This window comes from Scatophagus argus, chromosome 21 (genome assembly GCF_020382885.2).
Source record: "Scatophagus argus isolate fScaArg1 chromosome 21, fScaArg1.pri, whole genome shotgun sequence".
Taxonomy (NCBI): domain Eukaryota; kingdom Metazoa; phylum Chordata; class Actinopteri; family Scatophagidae; genus Scatophagus; species Scatophagus argus.
In genome coordinates, this window is record NC_058513.1 from 12,588,398 (window position 1) to 12,608,541 (window position 20,144).

The 20,144-nt window shown below is 39.5% G+C and overlaps 4 protein-coding genes and 1 long non-coding RNA gene across 10 annotated transcripts in view; 3 read left to right on the plus strand and 2 right to left on the minus strand.

The window, feature by feature from the left end:
* Nucleotides 1-1,289: 1,289 nt before the first annotated feature.
* Nucleotides 1,290-2,784, minus strand: LOC124052286 (dual specificity protein phosphatase 13-like). Its single transcript, XM_046376352.1, has 3 exons — nt 2,363-2,784; nt 2,057-2,274; nt 1,290-1,906 (listed from the first exon to the last, which is right to left on the minus strand). The coding sequence occupies exons 1-3, from the start codon at nt 2,497-2,499 to the stop codon at nt 1,713-1,715; spliced, it is 549 nt and encodes a 182-aa protein (XP_046232308.1). The 5' UTR covers nt 2,500-2,784; the 3' UTR covers nt 1,290-1,712.
* A 115-nt stretch (nt 2,785-2,899) lies between these two features.
* Nucleotides 2,900-8,240, plus strand: LOC124052282 (sphingomyelin synthase-related protein 1-like). Of its 2 annotated transcripts, none has more exons than XM_046376346.1 (6): nt 2,900-3,107; nt 4,011-4,586; nt 5,152-5,247; nt 5,363-5,480; nt 5,579-5,729; nt 6,525-8,240. In XM_046376346.1, exons 2-6 carry the CDS (start codon nt 4,030-4,032, stop codon nt 6,827-6,829), a joined length of 1,227 nt encoding a protein of 408 aa, XP_046232302.1. In that variant the 5' UTR covers nt 2,900-3,107; nt 4,011-4,029; the 3' UTR covers nt 6,830-8,240. The 2 variants fall into 2 exon arrangements, with proteins under 2 accessions (XP_046232302.1, XP_046232301.1); XM_046376345.1 differs by lacking the exon at nt 2,900-3,107 and adding an exon at nt 3,137-3,441.
* A 704-nt stretch (nt 8,241-8,944) lies between these two features.
* Nucleotides 8,945-12,636, plus strand: LOC124053007 (voltage-dependent anion-selective channel protein 2-like). 2 transcript variants are annotated; one of them, XM_046377908.1, is made up of 9 exons: nt 8,945-9,241; nt 10,083-10,188; nt 10,282-10,331; nt 10,452-10,604; nt 10,681-10,733; nt 10,830-11,057; nt 11,226-11,376; nt 11,649-11,706; nt 11,804-12,636. In XM_046377908.1, the coding sequence occupies exons 2-9, from the start codon at nt 10,107-10,109 to the stop codon at nt 11,893-11,895; spliced, it is 867 nt and encodes a 288-aa protein (XP_046233864.1). In that variant the 5' UTR covers nt 8,945-9,241; nt 10,083-10,106; the 3' UTR covers nt 11,896-12,636. The 2 variants fall into 2 exon arrangements, with proteins under 2 accessions (XP_046233864.1, XP_046233865.1); XM_046377909.1 differs by having other exon boundaries at nt 10,083-10,154.
* A 600-nt stretch (nt 12,637-13,236) lies between these two features.
* On the minus strand, nt 13,237-19,181 carry LOC124052221 (catechol O-methyltransferase domain-containing protein 1-like). Of its 3 annotated transcripts, none has more exons than XM_046376211.1 (7): nt 19,030-19,181; nt 17,207-17,325; nt 17,004-17,109; nt 16,024-16,142; nt 15,111-15,165; nt 13,599-13,732; nt 13,237-13,499 (listed from the first exon to the last, which is right to left on the minus strand). In XM_046376211.1, exons 1-7 carry the CDS (start codon nt 19,115-19,117, stop codon nt 13,347-13,349), a joined length of 774 nt encoding a protein of 257 aa, XP_046232167.1. In that variant the 5' UTR covers nt 19,118-19,181; the 3' UTR covers nt 13,237-13,346. The 3 variants fall into 3 exon arrangements, with proteins under 3 accessions (XP_046232167.1, XP_046232168.1, XP_046232169.1); XM_046376212.1 differs by lacking the exon at nt 19,030-19,181 and adding an exon at nt 18,529-18,682; XM_046376213.1 differs by lacking the exon at nt 19,030-19,181 and adding an exon at nt 18,299-18,430.
* Nucleotides 13,957-20,144, plus strand: part of LOC124052224 — a 151,593-nt gene continuing 145,405 nt past the window's right edge. For both annotated transcript variants that reach the window (XR_006841970.1, XR_006841971.1), the window contains exon 1: nt 13,957-14,243. This is a non-coding gene — a long non-coding RNA (uncharacterized LOC124052224). The remainder of the gene's footprint in view (nt 14,244-20,144) is intronic.

The following is a 20,144-nucleotide window of genomic DNA, read 5'->3' on the forward strand; positions in this document are numbered from 1 at the left end:
TGTTACCCATGGTATGACTTGCTATTTGAAGCATCTGATTTTGGATCATCACACACTTTTTAAATCTGTCTTTCCAGAGCGAAATTTGATTCCAAAGCATCACCTAATGATCCATTACCCAAGTTGTATTCGGAAAATTGGGCCACTTATTCACATGTGGTGCATGAGGTTTGAAGGAAAACACAATTTTTTCAAAAAGTGTGTGAAGAACTTCAAAAACATCACAAAAACTCTTGTTAAGAAACACCAGAATCAGTTGGCTTTTCATTTTGAAAACTTCTACTTCAAAAGATTACAGTTTGGCTCTATTAGTGAAGTCTTGGCTAGCAGTTTAGAGGGCAGTGAGGCACTGAATGAAAGGTTTGGTGTGTCTTGTTTTGTTTCTACAACTTCCTGGGTCAAAAGCTATGGTACAGAGTACCAAGTTGGGATGTACGTATGCACTGGTGTTGACAATGAGATGCCTTTGTTCAACAGGATCATCAGTATAATTGTTAGAGATGACAATGTTTATCTTCTAACTTGCAAAGTCTCTACATTGTATTTTGATGACCACCTAAATGCATTTACTATCGGGGAAAGAACAGATGGTTTCACCCTTGTTTGTATAGATGATCTTGTGTATTACAGATCTTATGATCAGCAGTTTGCATATGACTCTGAACAAATCTATATTGTGCCATACAGTGTTTTTATTCCATGCTAAAATGTTCAGATTTTGTTGGTGTACCTGTATTTTTTAATAAAAAAAAATATTTTTGTACAACTTACATTGTTTATAGGTTTGTGAAGTAGATGGTGGGTATAGTGGTAAGAGGGGGATTAGTTGTCCACAACATTCTACACTATCAGAGTTAATTGCATTACACCAGTTAAGTGTAATATTTTGCACTGGAGTATAATTGGGAGTGTTGTTTTTGTAACACTGACACTAGTGTATAGTTATATCAACACTATTGGGTGTTAGCCAGTGTTAATTTTTAACACCTATCAGAGTTAATATTACTCTAGAAGGGTGTTAAAAAATGTACACTTTTGAAAGTGTTGATTTAACACTAGAAAGTGTGGACACATATAGACACTTTTGTAGTGTTAAAATTAACACTCTCAGAGTTAATTTGACACTGGCGATTTTGCTGTGTAGCAGTGCAGCAGGAAGGGATGCTTCATATAGTGAAGTACATCTGTTGACAGTTACATTAATAATAATTTAAAATTGTGTTATAAACCATTTGTTTATTGTCCATATGCTGCTGATAAATTCTAAATGAGCAGGATCAAAACTTACATCTATAGGCCTGAGTGGCTTCATGCAAACAAATAAAGCAATTTGTAATAAATGAATTTTAAAAATGAAATACGTTTTATGTTTGTTTTTGCACTCAGACACAAGAAACTTTTAATGGGAATAATGGATGTAAATTTCCTTCAACATAACACAAAGGTTAAATAAGTAATTTTGTCTTTGTCTTAAAATGGATTCTGCCTAAGCATGAGATGAGTACACTGAACTCTTATTAATGTAAGGGTCAATATCCTGTGAACGAGCAGCATGATTCACATCACACACAGGACCAAACAAACTGATTAAAGTTAAAGTACAGCATCTCCCTCCACTGGCAGATGTGGAATCCTTCATTTATCGTGAGGAAAATGGGCATTTGATGCTCTGTAAGTCAGAAAATCAATTCGTTTTTGAGGTTCAGAGTTACTCATGATGTCTTGCGCAGTTTCGTATCCAAAGCACAAAGCTGTTTAAGGAATCCTCTGTTTGGGAAGATCCACCTGCGCTCCTTCACTTTATTGATTGCGTCTAGTAGGGTGTAATGGTGGTGGATCATGAGGTAGGCCAGGACGAGGGAGGCAGACCTGCTCACCCCAACTGCACAGTGGACAAAAACCCGAGCTGGTCAAAAAGAAGAAAAAAGATTTTGATGAGCCTAAAGCTTGAGCTGATATTTTGGTTTTACTCTGGAAAAGATGAGCGGCATTCAGGGCAGCCTGCACAATCGGAGCTAAAACTGAGTGACAGTAGAGCAACATGACGGGTATTTACCACCAGCAGTGTCGAGTGCACTCTGAATATACTCAGCAGAGGGGAAGAAATAGCGAGAGAGGTCAAAGGATGGTGAGTCATCAGCAGGCACTCCATAATAATCCACAGTGGAGCCGTAGAAGTCATGACTTCCCTGACAGTGCATCCTGCCATGAGCGGCGTTCACAACATGAGTGATTCCCAGCTTCCATAGACTGTAGCGATCATTTGCCACTGACCTGTGCACGAAGGAGGCAGGGATTACAAGAAACACATTATTAGGAAGTGTTATTTTCATGTTATAAGCTGTCAAGAGAAAAGACTTACATGTCACCAATGAATAGGTTAGGCCAAACTTCATCCACACGATTACCAAACTTTTTTCCTCCATACAACACTTTCACCAAGTCTTTAACAGAAGGATTGGCAGGGGAAACTGCATTACTGTCCTGTAGATTGTTCATAGTTGACTGCAGGGATGTTTATAGGTGCCTACATATAAAACAATATTCTAAAACTACCCATATGTATGATTCACATCTCCCAACATTAATTTTCAAACTCTGTTGAGGCTTTACTACAACCATGAAGTAAACTGACAAGGACAGGTGTTCCTGGTCTAAAATTAAATAGTGACCCATATTCTAAATGTTAATGAACCTCACACCTTATTATACGCCACACCTTCTTAACGATAGTTTACGTGCAGTCATGATTTTTCATTTTGTGGTCTTAAACTGCACAAAGACTTCCTTGTTTTTCACTATAATCACAACATGCTGCAGAATTAAAGCTGCAGTACCACATTTTCACCAGTAGGTATCACTGCTGGTCAAGCGGAGCTGAGCACCTCTAGCCGAATTTTTCTTTGCGCAGCTATTGTGGACATTACTACCTTATGTTGTCAACAGTAATGCTAACCAGCGCGAAGCCAGGGCGAAATGATTTACAACGAGACCGTGTTATTGCAAGAAATGCTAATAAGATTTCGTCAGATTTATTTGAGATGCTATTTAGCTAGCTAGCTAAATAAAAGAGCCTCTGTGTCGTCCTCTGTTACATCTCAGTGCAGGTGAGTGAGCGTAAGGCGCACGCATTGATTAAGCTAGCAAATGGCTTGGTAGCTAACTTTAGCCAGCACTAAATTAGCCTAGTGGGGCAGGGTTGTTGAGATAGAAGAAAGGATGCTTTCGTTTGGTTTCATGTCTACCCCATTAATGCTTGTGGTTACACACACCGTCTTGTACCATGTTGGCTAATTATCTTACAAGATACAAAAAGATGTCAGTAGGATTAGCTCCTGGCCCCACCTTACTGACAGCCGGGGATGTCGGTTGATGCAGTTGCATGTTTTTCTTATTGGATAAAGTTAATCTACGGACCGCTTGTAAACCACAAAAGCTATGGTGCCAAAATATTATGTATTCTCATAACATGAAGTTTTAGATATGTTAACACTGTACCGATGGCTTGATTTTTTTTTTAATTGAGACGATATTAATTCGTTAAGTGTCTAGGATAAGGTGATTAGTAATAAGATTGGGGAAAACAACCAACTAGTGAACATCCATGACTATCTTTTAAGTCTCAGCGGCAGCCTCTGGCCTGGGGAATATGTCTGCTCCTTCACCCACATTTTTAGGGTGTGATTTCTATTGTGCAAACTTCTCTTGGCAAACTCTTGTCTCAAATATTTGCTCAAGTTGTGAATACTCGGCTTGTCTGTGGAGCTCAGCAAATGTCTTGAAGTTATTTATCACTTTTTTTTCTCGCAAAGTGAAGTTATTCTCAGTCTATGTGGCAGTTATATGTAGTTTGTTAGGAATTAGTATTGCTGATTCAGTGGAAATTTTGAGTGTCTACTTCTCCTTAAGATTTTTTTTTGTTGGTGGTGACCGAGTCAACAAGGAACCCTGTTTGACAGTAAGGGAGAGTCTAGCTGTTTGTGTGACACTCGTATGTTCTTTTCCTTCAGCCCTCAGAGTGAAAAGGAAATGATACAGCTCAGTGTCCGTCGCTGGACGCCCAAACACGTCGCCAAATGGCTGAAGGAAGAGGGCTTCTGTGACTACGTGGACCTGCTGTGCAACAAGCACCGACTGGATGGCACCAGTCTGCTCGCCCTCAGTGAGTATGACCTCCGATCACCCCCTCTGGAGCTCAAGGTCCTGGGGGACATCAAGCGGCTGATGGTGTCCATCCGGAAACTCCAGAAACAGAACATAGACGTGTTAGAAGAGCTGGGCCTTCCCTTTGATGGCCACTCTCCTACAGGCTCCGGAGGCAGTTTGGACTGGCTGTGTAATGGAGAGTCAGGCAGAGACTGTGATAGCACTGACACTGCTCCAGTGGGAGAGGAGTATCACCAGTACACTAATGGGAAGTACAAGCAACAGACAAGGCGCCTGGATCCAGAGTACTGGAAGACAGTGCTTAGCTCCATCTATGTGGTGTTTGTGTTTGGATTCACGTCCTTTGTCATGGTCATCGTGCATGAGAGGGTGCCTGACATGCGCACATACCCTCCACTGCCAGATATCTTCCTTGACAGGTGGGTACGTGATAGCAAAGACACTCTCAGACCTTGTTTTTCTGACCTGGGGCACTGGGTGGCCTTCAAAAAACAACAGAAACAGCCAGCTTTGAAATTCCAAAGAGCGAGCGAAACAAAAATATGCATTTTTATCAACTGTCAGAATATCACACCAGATGGTGGACATTATAATTGCCCTACTTCCTTGTAGCATGTTTCTATTATTGTCCTCACATATTCCTGATGGGCTAGCTTTAGTTCAAAGAGATCTTTGAGTGTTTTTTAAAGTGACCTACTTTGTAGTGTGACTCATTTATGATCAGCTTTAAGCTTTACGTGGAATATCATAGTTTATTGTGAAAGCTAATTTTAGAGAAATGCCTGTAAATTATTTTTGTATTTAGGATCCATATTTTGGTATTTAAAATCAGTCAAGTTAGAAACTTTCAACATAGAAATTAGTATCTGTTTGAAGTATTTAAGCCTTAACTTAGCTAATACTAATGCTGCTTAATTAATGATTTATGTAACAAAATTATTATTGATTCATCCTTTTTTCCAATCAATTTCCTCTTTCCAACAGTGTGCCCAGAATACCATGGGCCTTTGCTATGGCTGAAGCATGTGGAGTGATCCTCTGTAATATCTGGTTGCTGGTTCTGTTGCTCCACAAACACAGGTAGTCTTTCATATGAGTGTTTTCCCTACAGAGAGTCTACTGTAGGATGTTTGCAGTGTGTTCCTTAGGTCAGCACCATGGACGCTACAGGTTAACTGTTTCCCGTGACTTGTAGGTCGATCCTTTTGCGGCGCATGTGCAGCCTCATGGGGACGGTGTTCATGCTGCGCTGTATCACCATGTTTGTCACCTCCCTGTCTGTGCCAGGACAGCACCTGCAATGCTCAGGAAAGGTAAGACATAATGAAATTTTTTGTGTATTAATTCTTAAACATGATCTTCTTTCTGAGATATCGCAGTACTGATAGTTTTACATCTGCTCTTCTTCCAGATGTACGGTGACATGTGGGCCAAACTGCAGCGCGCTGTAGCCATCTGGAGCGGTTTTGGGATGACCCTGACCGGAGTGCATACGTGTGGTGACTACATGTTCAGTGGCCACACTGTGGTCCTTACCATGCTCAACTTCTTTGTCACAGAGTGTGAGTAGCCTCTCAGTCTTAGCTCATTTTTGTTTGTTTGTTTTACCTTCTGTGGAGAACAGAACCACTTACGTAACTTAGAAAGGCCCTTTCCTATTAAGACTAAGGTGAAATGGCTGCGGAATAAATCATAATATCACTAACTAAATTTAATTTTAAAAAGACCAAACTGAAGCTTTAAACATCACTTACGCCCTTTGGTCTGTTCTATGATTAAAGACTTGGTAACTTAATTTAAGGCTTACCTAAATGGTCGTTCTTGATCTAGTTCCAAAAGAGCAAAGCAAAACAATAATCAAAATATACCAAAAATGATAAGATACTATTTTTTTGTTTCACATGGGGTTTTAAATTCAAGCCTGATTTTAAGTAAAACACAAGATAATAGCTTTAAATTTACTTTGTGTTAAGACTTACACATAGTTGCTTTTAAAATGTCACAGTGGTCACGAGTTTTTGTCCATATCCATTCATGAAAATCACAAAAAGTTACTGTTGATGAAAGCTGGGACATTAGAGGGTTAAAGTAATGTATCAAGAGGAGGACCCAGGTAGAGCAGGGAACAATGCAACTGTATGAGGCAATATTGCACTTTTGTTGCCATCCAGTGCCGTTCTCTGGTATTACAACTGGAATAAAAACAAGTTTTCTTCCGTCTGACCTGCGCAGAAGTCGTCTGTCAGCTCAGAGAGTGTGAAAAATCTCTGAATGGTGTCGTGAAACTGCAGACAACAACAACAGAGTAATACTTTAACGATTGTATCTTCAGCTTTTATTTTTTTCTCATTTCACAGACACTCCACGGAGCTGGAATTTCATTCACACGTTGTCCTGGGTCCTGAATCTCTTTGGCATCTTCTTCATCCTGGCTGCACACGAGCACTACTCCATCGACGTGTTCATAGCGTTTTACATCACTACCAGACTCTTCCTGTACTACCACACTCTGGCCAACACCCGGGCCTACCAGCAGAGTCGACGAGCTCGCATCTGGTTCCCCATGTTCTCCTTCTTTGAGTGCAATGTGAACGGGCCTGTCCCCAATGAGTACTGCTGGCCCTTCTCTAGACCTGCTGTGATGAGGAGGCTGATTGGATAATGAGCAGCATTAGCGTTATGCTTCTTAGCCTGTGCTGTTTCTGTGTCTGCTTTGTCAAGTTGCCAACTGAGGTGTGATCATCAACAAAGATAACTGATGTGATCCTGTTAGCATCGAGGCCTGATTGGATACATAGAGCCATACATTCTTATAATCTCGATCTCACCTTCTAACCTGCTTCCTTGAAACCGTATTTACCATATTAGGCGGAGTGGGGATATGTCTCATTTGTTGGTTGCTTGTTTTTCTTCTATAAAGATGTATCATTTTATGTAGCATGGGCTGCATTTTTCAGTAATTTGCAGCTTACTCATCTGTCAAAGTATTTTGTTTGCACATGACAGAAAGAAGCCACATCAAAAAATCTCAGACGGAGAGTGTTACCTAAACCTTCTCAGCAGTTTTTTTATTTTCTGTGCAATCACAGTACCTGATAATTTCAAGGCTTGGATCCATATTCTTGACTGAAAATATGTCTGACCAGCCGCTGTGTAGTTTATGGAAACATAACACTACGGACCACTGTTAAAGCAATATTTAAAGATCTACATTTCATATATTATCAGTGATGAAAACCTTTTTCATTCCTGGAGATTGCGACCATTTTAACAGCATTACTAAATGTTCTCAGAGTAATTCATTGCTCATTGAAAGAAACGGTAAAGTACAACAGACCTCTGTTGATATTATTCACTTAGCTATGGCCTCTTCCTTACCAGACCTAGAAAAGATGCATTCAAGGAAACGTCAGTATAAGCCAAAACAGGGAATAACAAAGATTTTTCCAGCTGTCTTAAATATAATTCCATTTGCCAATTACCTTGAGTGTCACAATAGGTTTATCTGTGTAAAAATTTCCCAAATCTTTAATGTTTACCGTTGGATAGTTCTATAGTGTTTTTTTTAAAAAATCACCATAAGAGTGTAAATGACCAGACTTGCATAGAAAGTGAGCTTTCCCTAATCCGTTAACATTAGTCTATAGTAATAGTTCTTTAAAAGGACCCTTAAATTTGTATGTATTTGTTTATATTAATTTATTTCATTTTGTAAATGTCGATAGGTATTTTTATATTTCATATACAGTGTTATAGCAACATGCACATGGAGAAATATGTTTACAGTTGCTCTTAACTATGTATTTGTTTGAAACACAATGTGCTTTTTAAGTGTAATATTTATTTCAGATTGGCCTCTACACTTCATATAGTGAAACTTGCCAGATGTAATTGATTTGGTCATTACAGCATGTTAAAAACATGATTATTTTAAGTGGAGTTGACATGCTGCAACACGTCCTTTCATTGAAGAATGATGCTGTTGCATTCATGTGCTCCTGCAGAGCCACATTACTCGTTTCATGTCTCCTTCAGTCATTTTCATCATTAAAGAACTGACATCAAAGACCAGACACGTTGTTTTTTTCCTGCTCTCTGCACAACCACATAATGAACGTCTGTTCTACATAGATAGATACATTTCGTCTTGAGAATGAGAGATAATCACTTTACAAACATGTAAAAAACTAATATTTATTGTGTATTTTAACCAATAACCAGCTTTGGATGATGAGTGGACACTCAAGCACTTGTGATAAATAATGTTTTAGTAACATAAGTTTCTTTAAGGATCCTACCCTGAATGTACAACCCACTGACAGTATATCGACACCTTCTTAAAATAATCGCATAATTCATTTTTTCAGGTTTTTCAGGAAACACAAAAAACTCCCCCCAAAATTGAAATTATGGCATAAAATAATAATCTCAGTCAGAAAGTATGTATCAGAGGATGATGCTTGACATATGAGAAAACTTGCTGTTTTTCATAATAACTAAGATTAAATAAATGACTTAGGCATTTTTAGATAAGATAATATATGTCAATGGTAGGGACCAGCAATTACAAACATTATAATAATACAATGTGTATTAAAGTAGTAATTGTTTAATGCGATATACATGATTTATATGTTTTACTTTAATCTCTTTTTTTATTTTAATTTCCTTGGCATTGTGTTCCTTTCTTTTTGGTCGCGGTAATAAAACGTAAGCAAAAAAAAAAAAACACCGTCTGTGGTTACCATGACGATTTAGAGGTCCTCACCTTTGCCGGTGTGCTGTTTTGCGCACATTTGGCATGTCAAATATTGTCTTTTGATAATGACAAGAACTATGTTTGCGATTTCCAGAAACCGTAGAACACATGCTTGATCAAGTAGGAATTACTACATTATCATCTCGCTGCGATTTCAGACGGGCACAGAGTTAAACAGCTATACTTAGGGTCCTGCGGCGCCGAGGTCAGGAAGGTGTTTGTTTCGGTGTCTCCTCCATATCGTCCTACACCGGTCCCTGCCGCGTTTCCTGTCTCACAACTTGACAACAACATCGTCAGCAACACTAATACTCGGTAAGTAATTGGCCTTATAATTACTTAGGCTGCTCATGTTGTGTTTTGTTGAAATGTCGGTAAACTGGTTGCCAAACATCCCATTTGCTAGCTAGAAAACGCCCCCTACTATCCTCATGTGTTCAAACTCCTTCAAAATGCTTAAGCAGGAACCGGTAACAGTGGAATATTTCATATCGGTGCCAGACACTATTATCTATTTGTTAAATGAAAAAATATATAAATGAGCAATCCTGAACTGCGTATGCATCTGAACAACCGACAGTCCCTTTAATTTCGGTTAACTTATGTCATTATTCCTCCTTTTTTTTTTTTTTTAACAAAAATGTTATTTTACAAACGGTTGCTTTGATATTTATATTCACGCCTAAAATTATTAGTCGTGGTAGAAAGAAAAAGAAACATTAAATGGCGTTTTGCCGGGTTACAGTAAGCAGATCGTTTCAGTCAAGGCACCGGTCTAACCTTGACGTGACGACAGAATCTGAGAGTAATGGAGACCGTATGACTCAAGTGCTGCAGGTGTCTGACAACAGAAATGTTTTAAGGTCAGGGAAAGCGCTTTATAGCTGTCTAATAGAATAGTTAGAAAGTTTTCTTCACCCTGCCTGGAATACAATTCTGCTGAAGTGTTAGTACCACTTAGTATAATAATAATTAGTATAATTATTATTACGTAATTTTGTAAACCCCAAAGTTGTACATTTTAAGTAGTAAGAAATGCAGATCCTCTTAACAAATTTCCATCCTTTTAAAGGCTTCATCACTTGACAGATTGATATCTTTCTCACCTAAGTTAACATTTACGGTTTCTGAAATGTTCTTTTCCTTTGTTTGACAGGCAAAATGGCAGTTCCTCCAACATATGCAGACCTTGGAAAATCAGCAAAGGACATCTTCAATAAGGGATATGGTAACTGGAAGCAAGATAAAAGGCAGTTTTATAAGTGTGTATTTATTGCCCCTCAGAGGACAGGCCGGCTCATTGAGATGTGCTACCAAGCCCAGAATGTAGTCCCTCACTTTCATTGTCCTTGCAGGTTTTGGACTGGTTAAGCTTGATGTGAAGACAAAGTCTTCAAGTGGAGTGGTGAGTTTGGCTGTTACTGTATATTACACCATATAAAGCCTGTAGTGGGTTGTGGATAAACTCCTTTAACCTGCTGTATTGTTTCCAGGTAGCATTAATTTCCTCTTGTATTCGCTTCAGGAGTTTAAGACATCTGGCTCATCCAACATAGACACCAGCAAGGTCACCGGAACCCTTGAGACCAAGTACAAGTGGGCGGAGTACGGGCTGACTTTCACAGAGAAGTGGACCACGGAAAACACACTTGGAACAGAAATATGTGTTGAGGATCAGGTAAATTGAACACTGCTATCTTGCTGATCATCCTGGGCTCTAAATGAAGCGTGACTCATTAAATGATCTTCTTTAGATCACCAAAGGACTGAAGCTTACTTTTGACACTACATTTTCACCGAACACTGGGTAAGCCACCTGTTATATTATTCATTAAATCATAACTTCCAGTTGTTGTACAGAGAACGCCCTTCCAACTTCAGTTTTTCTTTTTGAATTCCACAGCAAGAAGAGCGGCAAGGTCAAGACAGCTTATAAAAGGGAATACCTTAATGCTGGTGTTGATGTAGATTTAGATTTCGCTGGTCCTACTATCCATGGAGCAGCAGTGGCGGGCTACGAAGGTTGGCTGGCTGGATACCAGATGTCCTTTGACACAGCCAAGTCCAAGATGATCCACAGCAACTTTGCAGTTGGTTACAAGACCGGTGACTTCCAGCTCCACACCAATGTGTAAGTTTTATGATCAGCAAATATTTGAATTTAGCAAGATTAGTAACTTAATTGCTAAGCTACACACATAGCTTTCCAAAGAACTGGCTGATCCTCTTGATCATGTAGTATCTTTGTTTGAAAATGACTGTCATGCAGGTGATGTTGCACTTTTTTTCTCTCTCTCAGAAATGATGGTTCAGAGTTTGGTGGCTCCATTTACCAGAAGGTAAATGACAAACTGGAGACTGCTGTGAATCTTGCCTGGACAGCAGGCAGCAATGGCACTCGCTTTGGAATTGCTGCCAAATACCAGTTAGACTCCAGTGCTTCCATATCAGTAAGTATCTCTTTGTTCATCTTTTTCAAGGAAGTTGTGTTTGCCCACGTTTGTCGTCAGGTATCTAAAAAATTTTGTTTTGAAACCCGTCATGAACTAAGGAACAAGCAATTGGTGTTTATGACACTTGATAATTTCCACTTTGTTCTCATGGAATATTGTTTGCTTACTGAGAGATAATTAAAATAAATGTGTTGGTGTGTGTAGCATTGCAGCCAGTACTGTATATACTCTTTGAATGTTAGTGTGTTGATTTCATGCTTTTTCTCCAGGCTAAGGTAAATAACTCCAGCTTGGTAGGAATTGGATACACCCAGACCCTGCGGCCTGGTAAGAGCTATTTATAGTCCAATATACAATTTGAAAAGCACCTACAAACACCTCTTTTTCAGCAACTTCAAAATATATGTCTGTTTTTGTATTTTAGGTATGAAACTAGTCCTGTCTGCACTGGTCGATGGGAAGAATCTCAATGCCGGTGGACACAAACTTGGTCTGGGCCTGGAGTTGGAGGCATGAGGATCTGCTTGAATAGGAATATCAGAGGAATCTGACCCTAAGGGTTCAATAAGAAATATTTTAAAGAGATGAAGCCAAAACAAACTAAAAAAAGAACCCCAGTACTCGAGCACTGTTAAGATGGAAACCTTTCCACCAGCTTCCTTTCATTGTGATCACAATAACTAGTCATGTTTCAATCACGTGTGTTTATAAATCAGTGAATCCTTCTGCCAATTTATCCTCCACATCGATAGAAAAAGAAAAATACCCTCTTTTGGGTGCACCATGTCCGGGAAGGCTTTCAGAAAACCAGACCTTGTTATTTTGCTGTGATAATGTGATTATGTAGAATGTAAATCTGAGCTGTTATTTTGCACAGTAGACTATACCTTTATTTAAGCTCTTTCACCTTTGTTTTAATTGCACATCTTATTTATATTTTGGTAGTGATGTTCTTCCTGTTGGAAGTTACTCCAACAAAATATGCTTACCAAGATTGAAGCCAAATTACTGGCTGGTCTTCACTTATCTTTCTAGAGAGGCTTATTGTGCTGTGTGATGAGTTTGAGACCTCCACTACCTGAAATACCTGCTTCTAAGCTGCTAGACAATGCTAAATGGATGTTCTTTTCCTCAGTGTGATTTGAGTGAAATAATATGGGAGTGAATTATCACCATGTTTGAGGACTGTGACACTAATCAGGAAGCAGTTTGTGTGTTGGTGTGTGTCTAACCTTTGCAATAAAGTCCTGAAATCAACCATCATCCTCTCCTGTAACTTGACAGTAATACATAATCTGACAGCAGAACGACATGAATTTGGTTAATGATGTGAATGTGTACGGGCAGCACGGTGGTGCAGTGGTTAGCACTGTCGCCTCATAGCAAGAGGGTTCCAGGTTTGAATCCCGGTCTGGACCCTTCTGTGTGGAGTTTGCATGTTCTCCCTGTGCCTGCGTGGGTTCTCTCCGGGTTCTCCGGCTTCCTCCCACAATACCAAAAACATGCACATTAGGTTAATTGGCTACTCTAAATTGCCCCTAGGTGTGAGCGTGAGAGTGTGTGGTTGTCTGTCTTTGTGTGTTGGCCCTGCGATTGACTGGCGACCAGTCCAGGGTGAACCCCGCCTCTCGCCGTAGTCAGCTGGGATAGGCTCCAGCTCCCCCACGACCCTGACGGATAAGCGGTATAGAAACTGGATGGATGGATGTGAATGTGTACAAAAACAAACGACACAGACACTTTTTTGTTCAAATGTTCCAGTTTGTCTTTGAACTGTATGATGATGAGCTACCATTAGATTATTACAGATTCTGATATAAAACAAGTATAGTTAGGCACTGAAAAAAACACATGTTACAGGTACAATCACATACCCGCCATAACATTGTTCACCTAATCTGCAAAGGACATACAGTATTTCATGGTTTCCCTTCCTACGAAACTGCTAAAGTTTTCAAATGCTTGTCCTACAGTTTAATTGCCAGCGAGAGCCCATCTCCCACTGTGAGCATGCTCAGGGTGATTCGAGTGTCACGATGCAACTTCTTGTTCAGCTTATCAATGGCCACAGTGTCTTGGTCATCAGGGGCTGGATTCAGCACATTTCCACCCCACAGGACCTGCAGGAAAAAAAAGAGAAAAGTGTAGAGACTGAGATGCTTGAGATATCTTACTGCAACATGTAAAACATAAATATTTGACTTGAATGAAACCCTCACATTGTCAACCGCAATGACGCCCCCTTTCCTCAACAGTTGCAGAGACTTTTCGTAGTAGTTGTCATAGTTAACTTTGTCTGCATCAATGAAGATAAAATCAAATGTTTCAGCCTGGCCAGAAGACAAGAGATCATCTGAAAAAAACAGAAGGAACAAAGAAGTAAATTTAGCTTCAGGTTATATGCAACATCTGTTTATCGGTTTATGTAACATCTCTGACATTTATCACCCTCTGGTCAGTAGTGTTCCCACTGCTGGGTAAGAAACTCATTTGGACAGACAATTTGAAATAATGAATTTTATTTTATTTTTGATTATAAATACTCATTATTATAATTATATAATTGAAATTATTAATCATAGGTGTTGGCAACATGACAGGCATTTCGCTAATGCTGGATACCGTTAGTAAAGTAAAATAAACAAAAGTACGTATATAAAAATTGAAAAATAAAAGCCAATTAAATATAACAACGCCACGTGAGCTGACTGACGTCAGACGCTGTCACCGTCCGTCCGGCGGTTAGCATTTGTGTTTTGAAACAACGGCAATTTGTCAGGAGTTCATACAACGTTTTTATGAAGTGTGGTGAATCAAGGGAAGAGCAGCAACTGGACCTCGTCGGTGGTGCAACTGGAATCCAGGTACCAAAACTTATGTAGCTGTTAGCTGCCTTTGTCAGTATTCAGGTGAGGTTACACCTTGCTATGTCGTTACCTCAGCTGAACGGGTTTAGCTAAGACGCATCTGCTGCTCGTGTGGCGCTACCGATTTTAAAACCCAGTCAATCACAAACTGTAGGGAAGATAATGTGGAAACAGCACTGGAACAATGTACGTTATGTGTTTTGTTGGCCACACTCTGACACTTTCGGGTGGCGCCTTCACGATTTTACGCGATGAAAGATTTCATTTGCATGCAAACTTTTAGAAATTAATTTAACGATCCGAGCTTTAGAAATCTGAACCCGAACACATGCTGCGGTAGCGACTTGTCAGCCACAAGGTAGCCATACCGAAAAGCATATCCTGCTTTAATTCAGGTGATGTGAATTAATGAACGAGAAAAGTTATCTCATGACACTTTCAAAATAAAGCTCGGCTATTATCATCTTATCGTCTGTTTTACCCTAAACGGGACCATAGTTCACATGCTGTACCTCAAGCTGTACTGCAGTAGCGACTAAAACCACAAGGAATTCATAGGGAAACTGTTTATTGAGGTAATAAATCAAGTAAAAAGTAGGGTCACTATCTCTTCACCCCTTTGCCAGCCATTAGAAAGACTGCAGGGTGAAAGCATTTTCCCGTTGGCTTCATTTTCCAGACCCAAAAACGCCTCTCTTCTGCAGTCTGTGGTCTGTTCTCAACCACTGATGCCAGTTAAGGTGATGGACAGAGAAGTTAAAGAGGTTAAAGCAGTCGTGGGGTGAACTTTGTAAGGTTTGCATCAGGAAACTGTACATCTCCAATTTAGAACAGCGAGATAAGAAAAGAGTTGTGTTACTATACCCAGAGTCTTCAGTGCTGGCTGTATGCGTAGATCAATTTTATGTTCAATTCCTGCCTGTAAAATAGAAAAAGAAACAAGAATATCTTTAAAGTAAAAGTGCCGCAGATAAACTGAAAACAGAAGAGAAACGATGTATCGCGGTACACCAGGATGTCTTTTTGCGAGGGTATTTGTATGCGTGATGGTATTTATTGTATTTTTGAGTTGATTATAAAAACAGTTGCAAAACCTGTGTTTGCCATTTTCTGGATTATGATAAAAATAGTATACAGCAGTCTCAGCCTGGATACAGCTGATTGTAAGTTTACATAGTGTATATAAGCTTCGTATTCAGAATATTCCATTGCTAATGAACACAAGAATGTTTATGAACAAACATATAAACAAAATTTACCCTAAACTGAATTGTTAATCCTCTAATGAGCAGTTATTCAGACCACTGTGTGAAACACTGAGACTGAACTTGGCATTTATTGACAGCTGCAAATTAGAGTAAACTTCCTAAAGTGATGTGTAATTTTGAAAATGATTATTTTTGCAGCAAAGCTTCTTTTCCCTCCCTTTTTTCCTCACAGTATGGCATAATCACGCTTCCATAAGGGAAAACAAAGCCAGTCAAATTTCCTAACTGCTTGTTTTGTCTGAAGAACAGTCCCAAACCCAAAGCCACTGAACCAGTGAATCATTTTTGCTTGATAAAATACTTAATTGATTAACCAATTATTGCAGAATACTAACAGACGCTCAAGTCTGCTCCATGTGTATCAAACAGAAATATAATTTTCAGTGTATGAAAATCCTCAGTGCTGATCACCACTTTGCATTATAGAAACAATACAGCAGCTTTACATATCACTTAATAAACACCATGAGATAATTTCGCAAATAATACATCATGGATGTGAATGGTACCTCTTTCCAGAAGGGTTTGCCAATGTTGGTGTAGTCTTCACTGATGTCGCATGCCACCACAACTCCATCGTCAGGCAAAGCCAGTGCCATGCTCAGTGTGTTGTAACCTGTGTATACTCCTGTGGTGAGAAGGTATCAAAATCAGCATGGCAGGACGATGACAGAAAAGGCTAAATGGGCCCTTTAGAGTGTCCATTCAGTATGTCAACATGAACTTGAGTTACCAGGTTACTCTCAGCTAATCTGAAGTGATCTGAGTTGTTAGAGTTTGGGGTAACAAAGAAACCCCATTTACCCAACCAGACTGATGCATGCACTGTCTATACTGGACTTACTGACTTTGCTGCTACTAATCCCACCAATGTCACTGCACTTTTCCTGTCAGTGACGTTTTAAGATTGCATCCAGTTGAATACCCCTCACCTCACTCTTCTCTTATGCTGGCTGCTCATAATGAAAAAAAGGCCCTCTCTAAGCCAGTGTTGGGTTTGTCTGATCTGGGTTACAGCAGAAACATGGCAGTGCAGCATCATGGACTCTGCAGAAGACCTTTGGAGGTACAATGGGCTGATTATAAGGTAATGAAAATGATTCATAACTTCAGGTGACCGTACACTAATGAAAGCATAAAGATACTGCATTTTTACCAGAAAGATCCCTCCAAATCCCCCACACTGGACCGTAAAATCCAGTTTAATTCTATTTTAATTGGTTTTATTCTAGCTTTATTTCTTATTGTTTCTGAATGTCATTCTAATGTTTTTCTTAGTACATGGAAAACACTTTGAAGTGACATGTGCTGTCTAAATAAAGCTTATGTTGCGTCGTAGCCCAAAAACATTCAAATTCCTGCACAGCCGAATTCCTCCTTGTACCCTGGCTTCTTGTGTGCATGTGAAGGTTGCTCTTTGACATGTTTAAGGACTATCAGATGTGCATGCGTCAGACACAAGATGTGATGATTACTTTGAGGACCTTACCAATCTCTAATGCTTTCTTGGCTTTTATTAGTCTTGCCAGATTGGCCATGAACTGTGACTGCTCACTGGCGACCATCATGATGTTCCAGGAGTCTTCCATTGTCCTCTGAAAACAATGTTACATTTTACAGTTACATTTTATGGCTCCGAGTGCTTCCTTGTGCCTGAGCACAGCAGTATTTCGGATACCAAGATGTCCTTACCAGTCTGAGTTTTTGCAGGACCGGATGCTCCCTCAAAGAGTGATTCAGGACATATTTCATCAGTGGGTTGTCTTCGCAGTGACTTTTAGAGATGCTCATTCTGGAAGATTTCTTTTTCCCTGAGGGCAAACATGAACCATGAAACAATTATAAGGATGTTAAGAGCATGATAGTGCCATGAGACTTACCATCTAGCCTATACATCCTTCTGGAAATTGAAGTCTGGTCGAGTAAATGTTCAGTAATTATTAGATTTAGATAAATGACCACAGTAGGGAAATGCGATTATTTCACCAGCAGCAACAGATCGCGATAAAGAAATGAATACTGAAAGTTGTAAGACATTATAACTTGGCATCCTGGAGAGAATAAATTGAAATCAGTTTGGACTGGTATATTCCCTCATTTGTTTGTCTACATTTGTGGTTCACATGCGCACCAACTGGTTTCTAATATTCACCTGGTAGTTGCACTTGTGGAACTTGGACAGGTTCCAATGAAAACCAGAATAACAAATAACAGAAAGGACTTTGTACTGTGTGGTTCTGTGCTGGGCGCTAATCTGCCTCTGGTAAATCTGGAAATACATTATGTAAGATTGATATGAAGTGAAGAATAAGATTAACATGATTATGCATTTATTTCAGCTTCAGCTGTTTTTGTATCCATTTAATACTGTCGTACTGCACTGGATTTAATTTCTAATTTGATCTTAACTGGAGTTTACTTTGACGTAGCATTATGTAACACTCAAATTCAGATCACTCTGTGCACCATTCGTTTCCCTCTATAAAATTCAATCTTTGTAATTTGTCCAAAATCCCCTTACCATCACTGGCATTATTACCTGTACTAATTATTATACTAAGCTTTAAAAAACAGTGGAGGTGGGGGGAGAACAAGGGATTTTGTTTCCCCTTTGCGAAGAACAAATAAGCCCAAACCAACAGTGAAAACTGCAATACTTTTGTAAGTCAAACTGCCAGATTTCCACTCAGTTTTAAACTCGATCTGATTATTGTCACACTTTTATTCTACGTCTGAAAAAACGACAGCGTGTTTCAGTTTTTCTCTTTAATAAGTCAGCATTACCCGGATCGCCTCGTCCTGGAGCCTCGGGGTTCTGATTGCAAACACCTTCCCCTGTTTACTTTTCACACGTTTTTTTAGTGAAATTTTACTGTATTTAGACGAAACAAATTTTCCGACTGTCCTTTTAATTAAGTCCCGCCCCCCACCCACCTTAGGCTGATACAGGCAGGTTACCTTGGTGTCGTAGAGACGTTATAAAGATTTTAAGACCTCAACACCTTAATTCTTACCAAAGAAATAACCGGTGACAAAAACCACTCCCAATGCGACGGATCCAACCAGTGCCTCTTTGGAAATGTTACGAAAAGACATGGCTTTGACGATTTAAAAGCAACACGCGATTTAAAACTGATCCTCGTTCGAACACTTCCGCATTGGCTGAACGTTTTACCGTAATGGTGGGATTAGAGGCGAACCGCTGTGACTAAAGCGCCATAGCAAGCCTGAGAGGAGTCTCTTGCGTTTACATCGGCATATTACACATGTAAGAATCCGATCACGGCTATCCTCTGACTGCCATTGTGTTTGGCAGCGATCCACCGAGGACAATGACAAAAAAAATACAAATTTACAGTCAGTCACTGACACGGAAAAGTTGTTAAAATGTCGGATGTGCACTTGACAACACCCAGTGAACCTGGCAGTATCCGTCTTCATTAACCGTATGTTACAGAGTCTGTCATGAAACCTGCATGCAGCTGCAAAGCGTTACGCGCGATAAGACAACTCACCGCAAAGTTGCGTCGACTGTGATGGTCTGTTGCTTCTGAGACAATCACTGGATTCCTGCTTGCTGAACGTTGTAATTCGGTCAGTCATGTGAAATAATAGCGGTCATATGACACACAACAGCCCTTATGATAGGATCCTAAAACAGACGCCCACTGCAACGGCTCACTGCTTCATGTACGTATTATGTTACACAATCATATTAGCCCATCGGATTATTACTGCGGCCTTGATTTGACTGCATGGTCACTCGTAGTAAAGTGGAAAGTAAGAAGTTGTACTCAGACAGAGATGCTTAGTGACCCTTTTAATGAGTTGGTGAGGTCACTTTAGGTCACTCTGAAAAAATGCTACTTGAAGCTGAGTTTGCAAACAGTCAAGAGTGACAAATTTCTCGTCCAAAAGTTACAGTATACAAAGTATTGTATAAAACATTTTCTAAACGATGTTGTGTTTGGATTTTGTGTTTATGTTTGGCATTTTGCCTTGATACTTAACAGTTTATGATTCCTTCCCAAAGCCACAAGCAGTCATTGATAAGGATGGCTTTATCACCCTGTGTTTGGTCATTAAGAGACATATTTGTTCATTTCAGTGAAAGATGTTAAGGAGATTTATACACAGAGATGTAGTCACACAAAAAGTTTATTTTGGACATATTTTTTTACAGTTAATATTGACTCCGTAGAGTTCCAGTTAAAACTTTGAGGGAGTTAGGAAGACTGAAAGACTGAAGAAAATAGTTTGGGATTTGACTGATAGGCGTGTTTGTTTCTGACGAGAGTATCTAATATATATAGTATCAGATATAGTGACACTAAAACTTGACTGGATTTCTTTACAAAGCTATTCTGTAAGATGCATTATGTTTGTGACTGGAGGTTGCATTCAGGTGCTTCCAACAGTTGTTTTTAAAGTTTTTTCTAAATGAAAACGTAAAAAGTTTCTGTACAGTACTGTGGGCCTAAGGCGGGAAGGCTGGAGTAGTGAATAACTTTGGTAACTGACCTTTTATACAGTCCAGTATTTTCTTGAACCTTTGAAAGCTCTTGCATAACACAGAGCCAATATTTTTATTTTATATCAGTCAACCTACTGAACAGAAATGAAGTGTCAG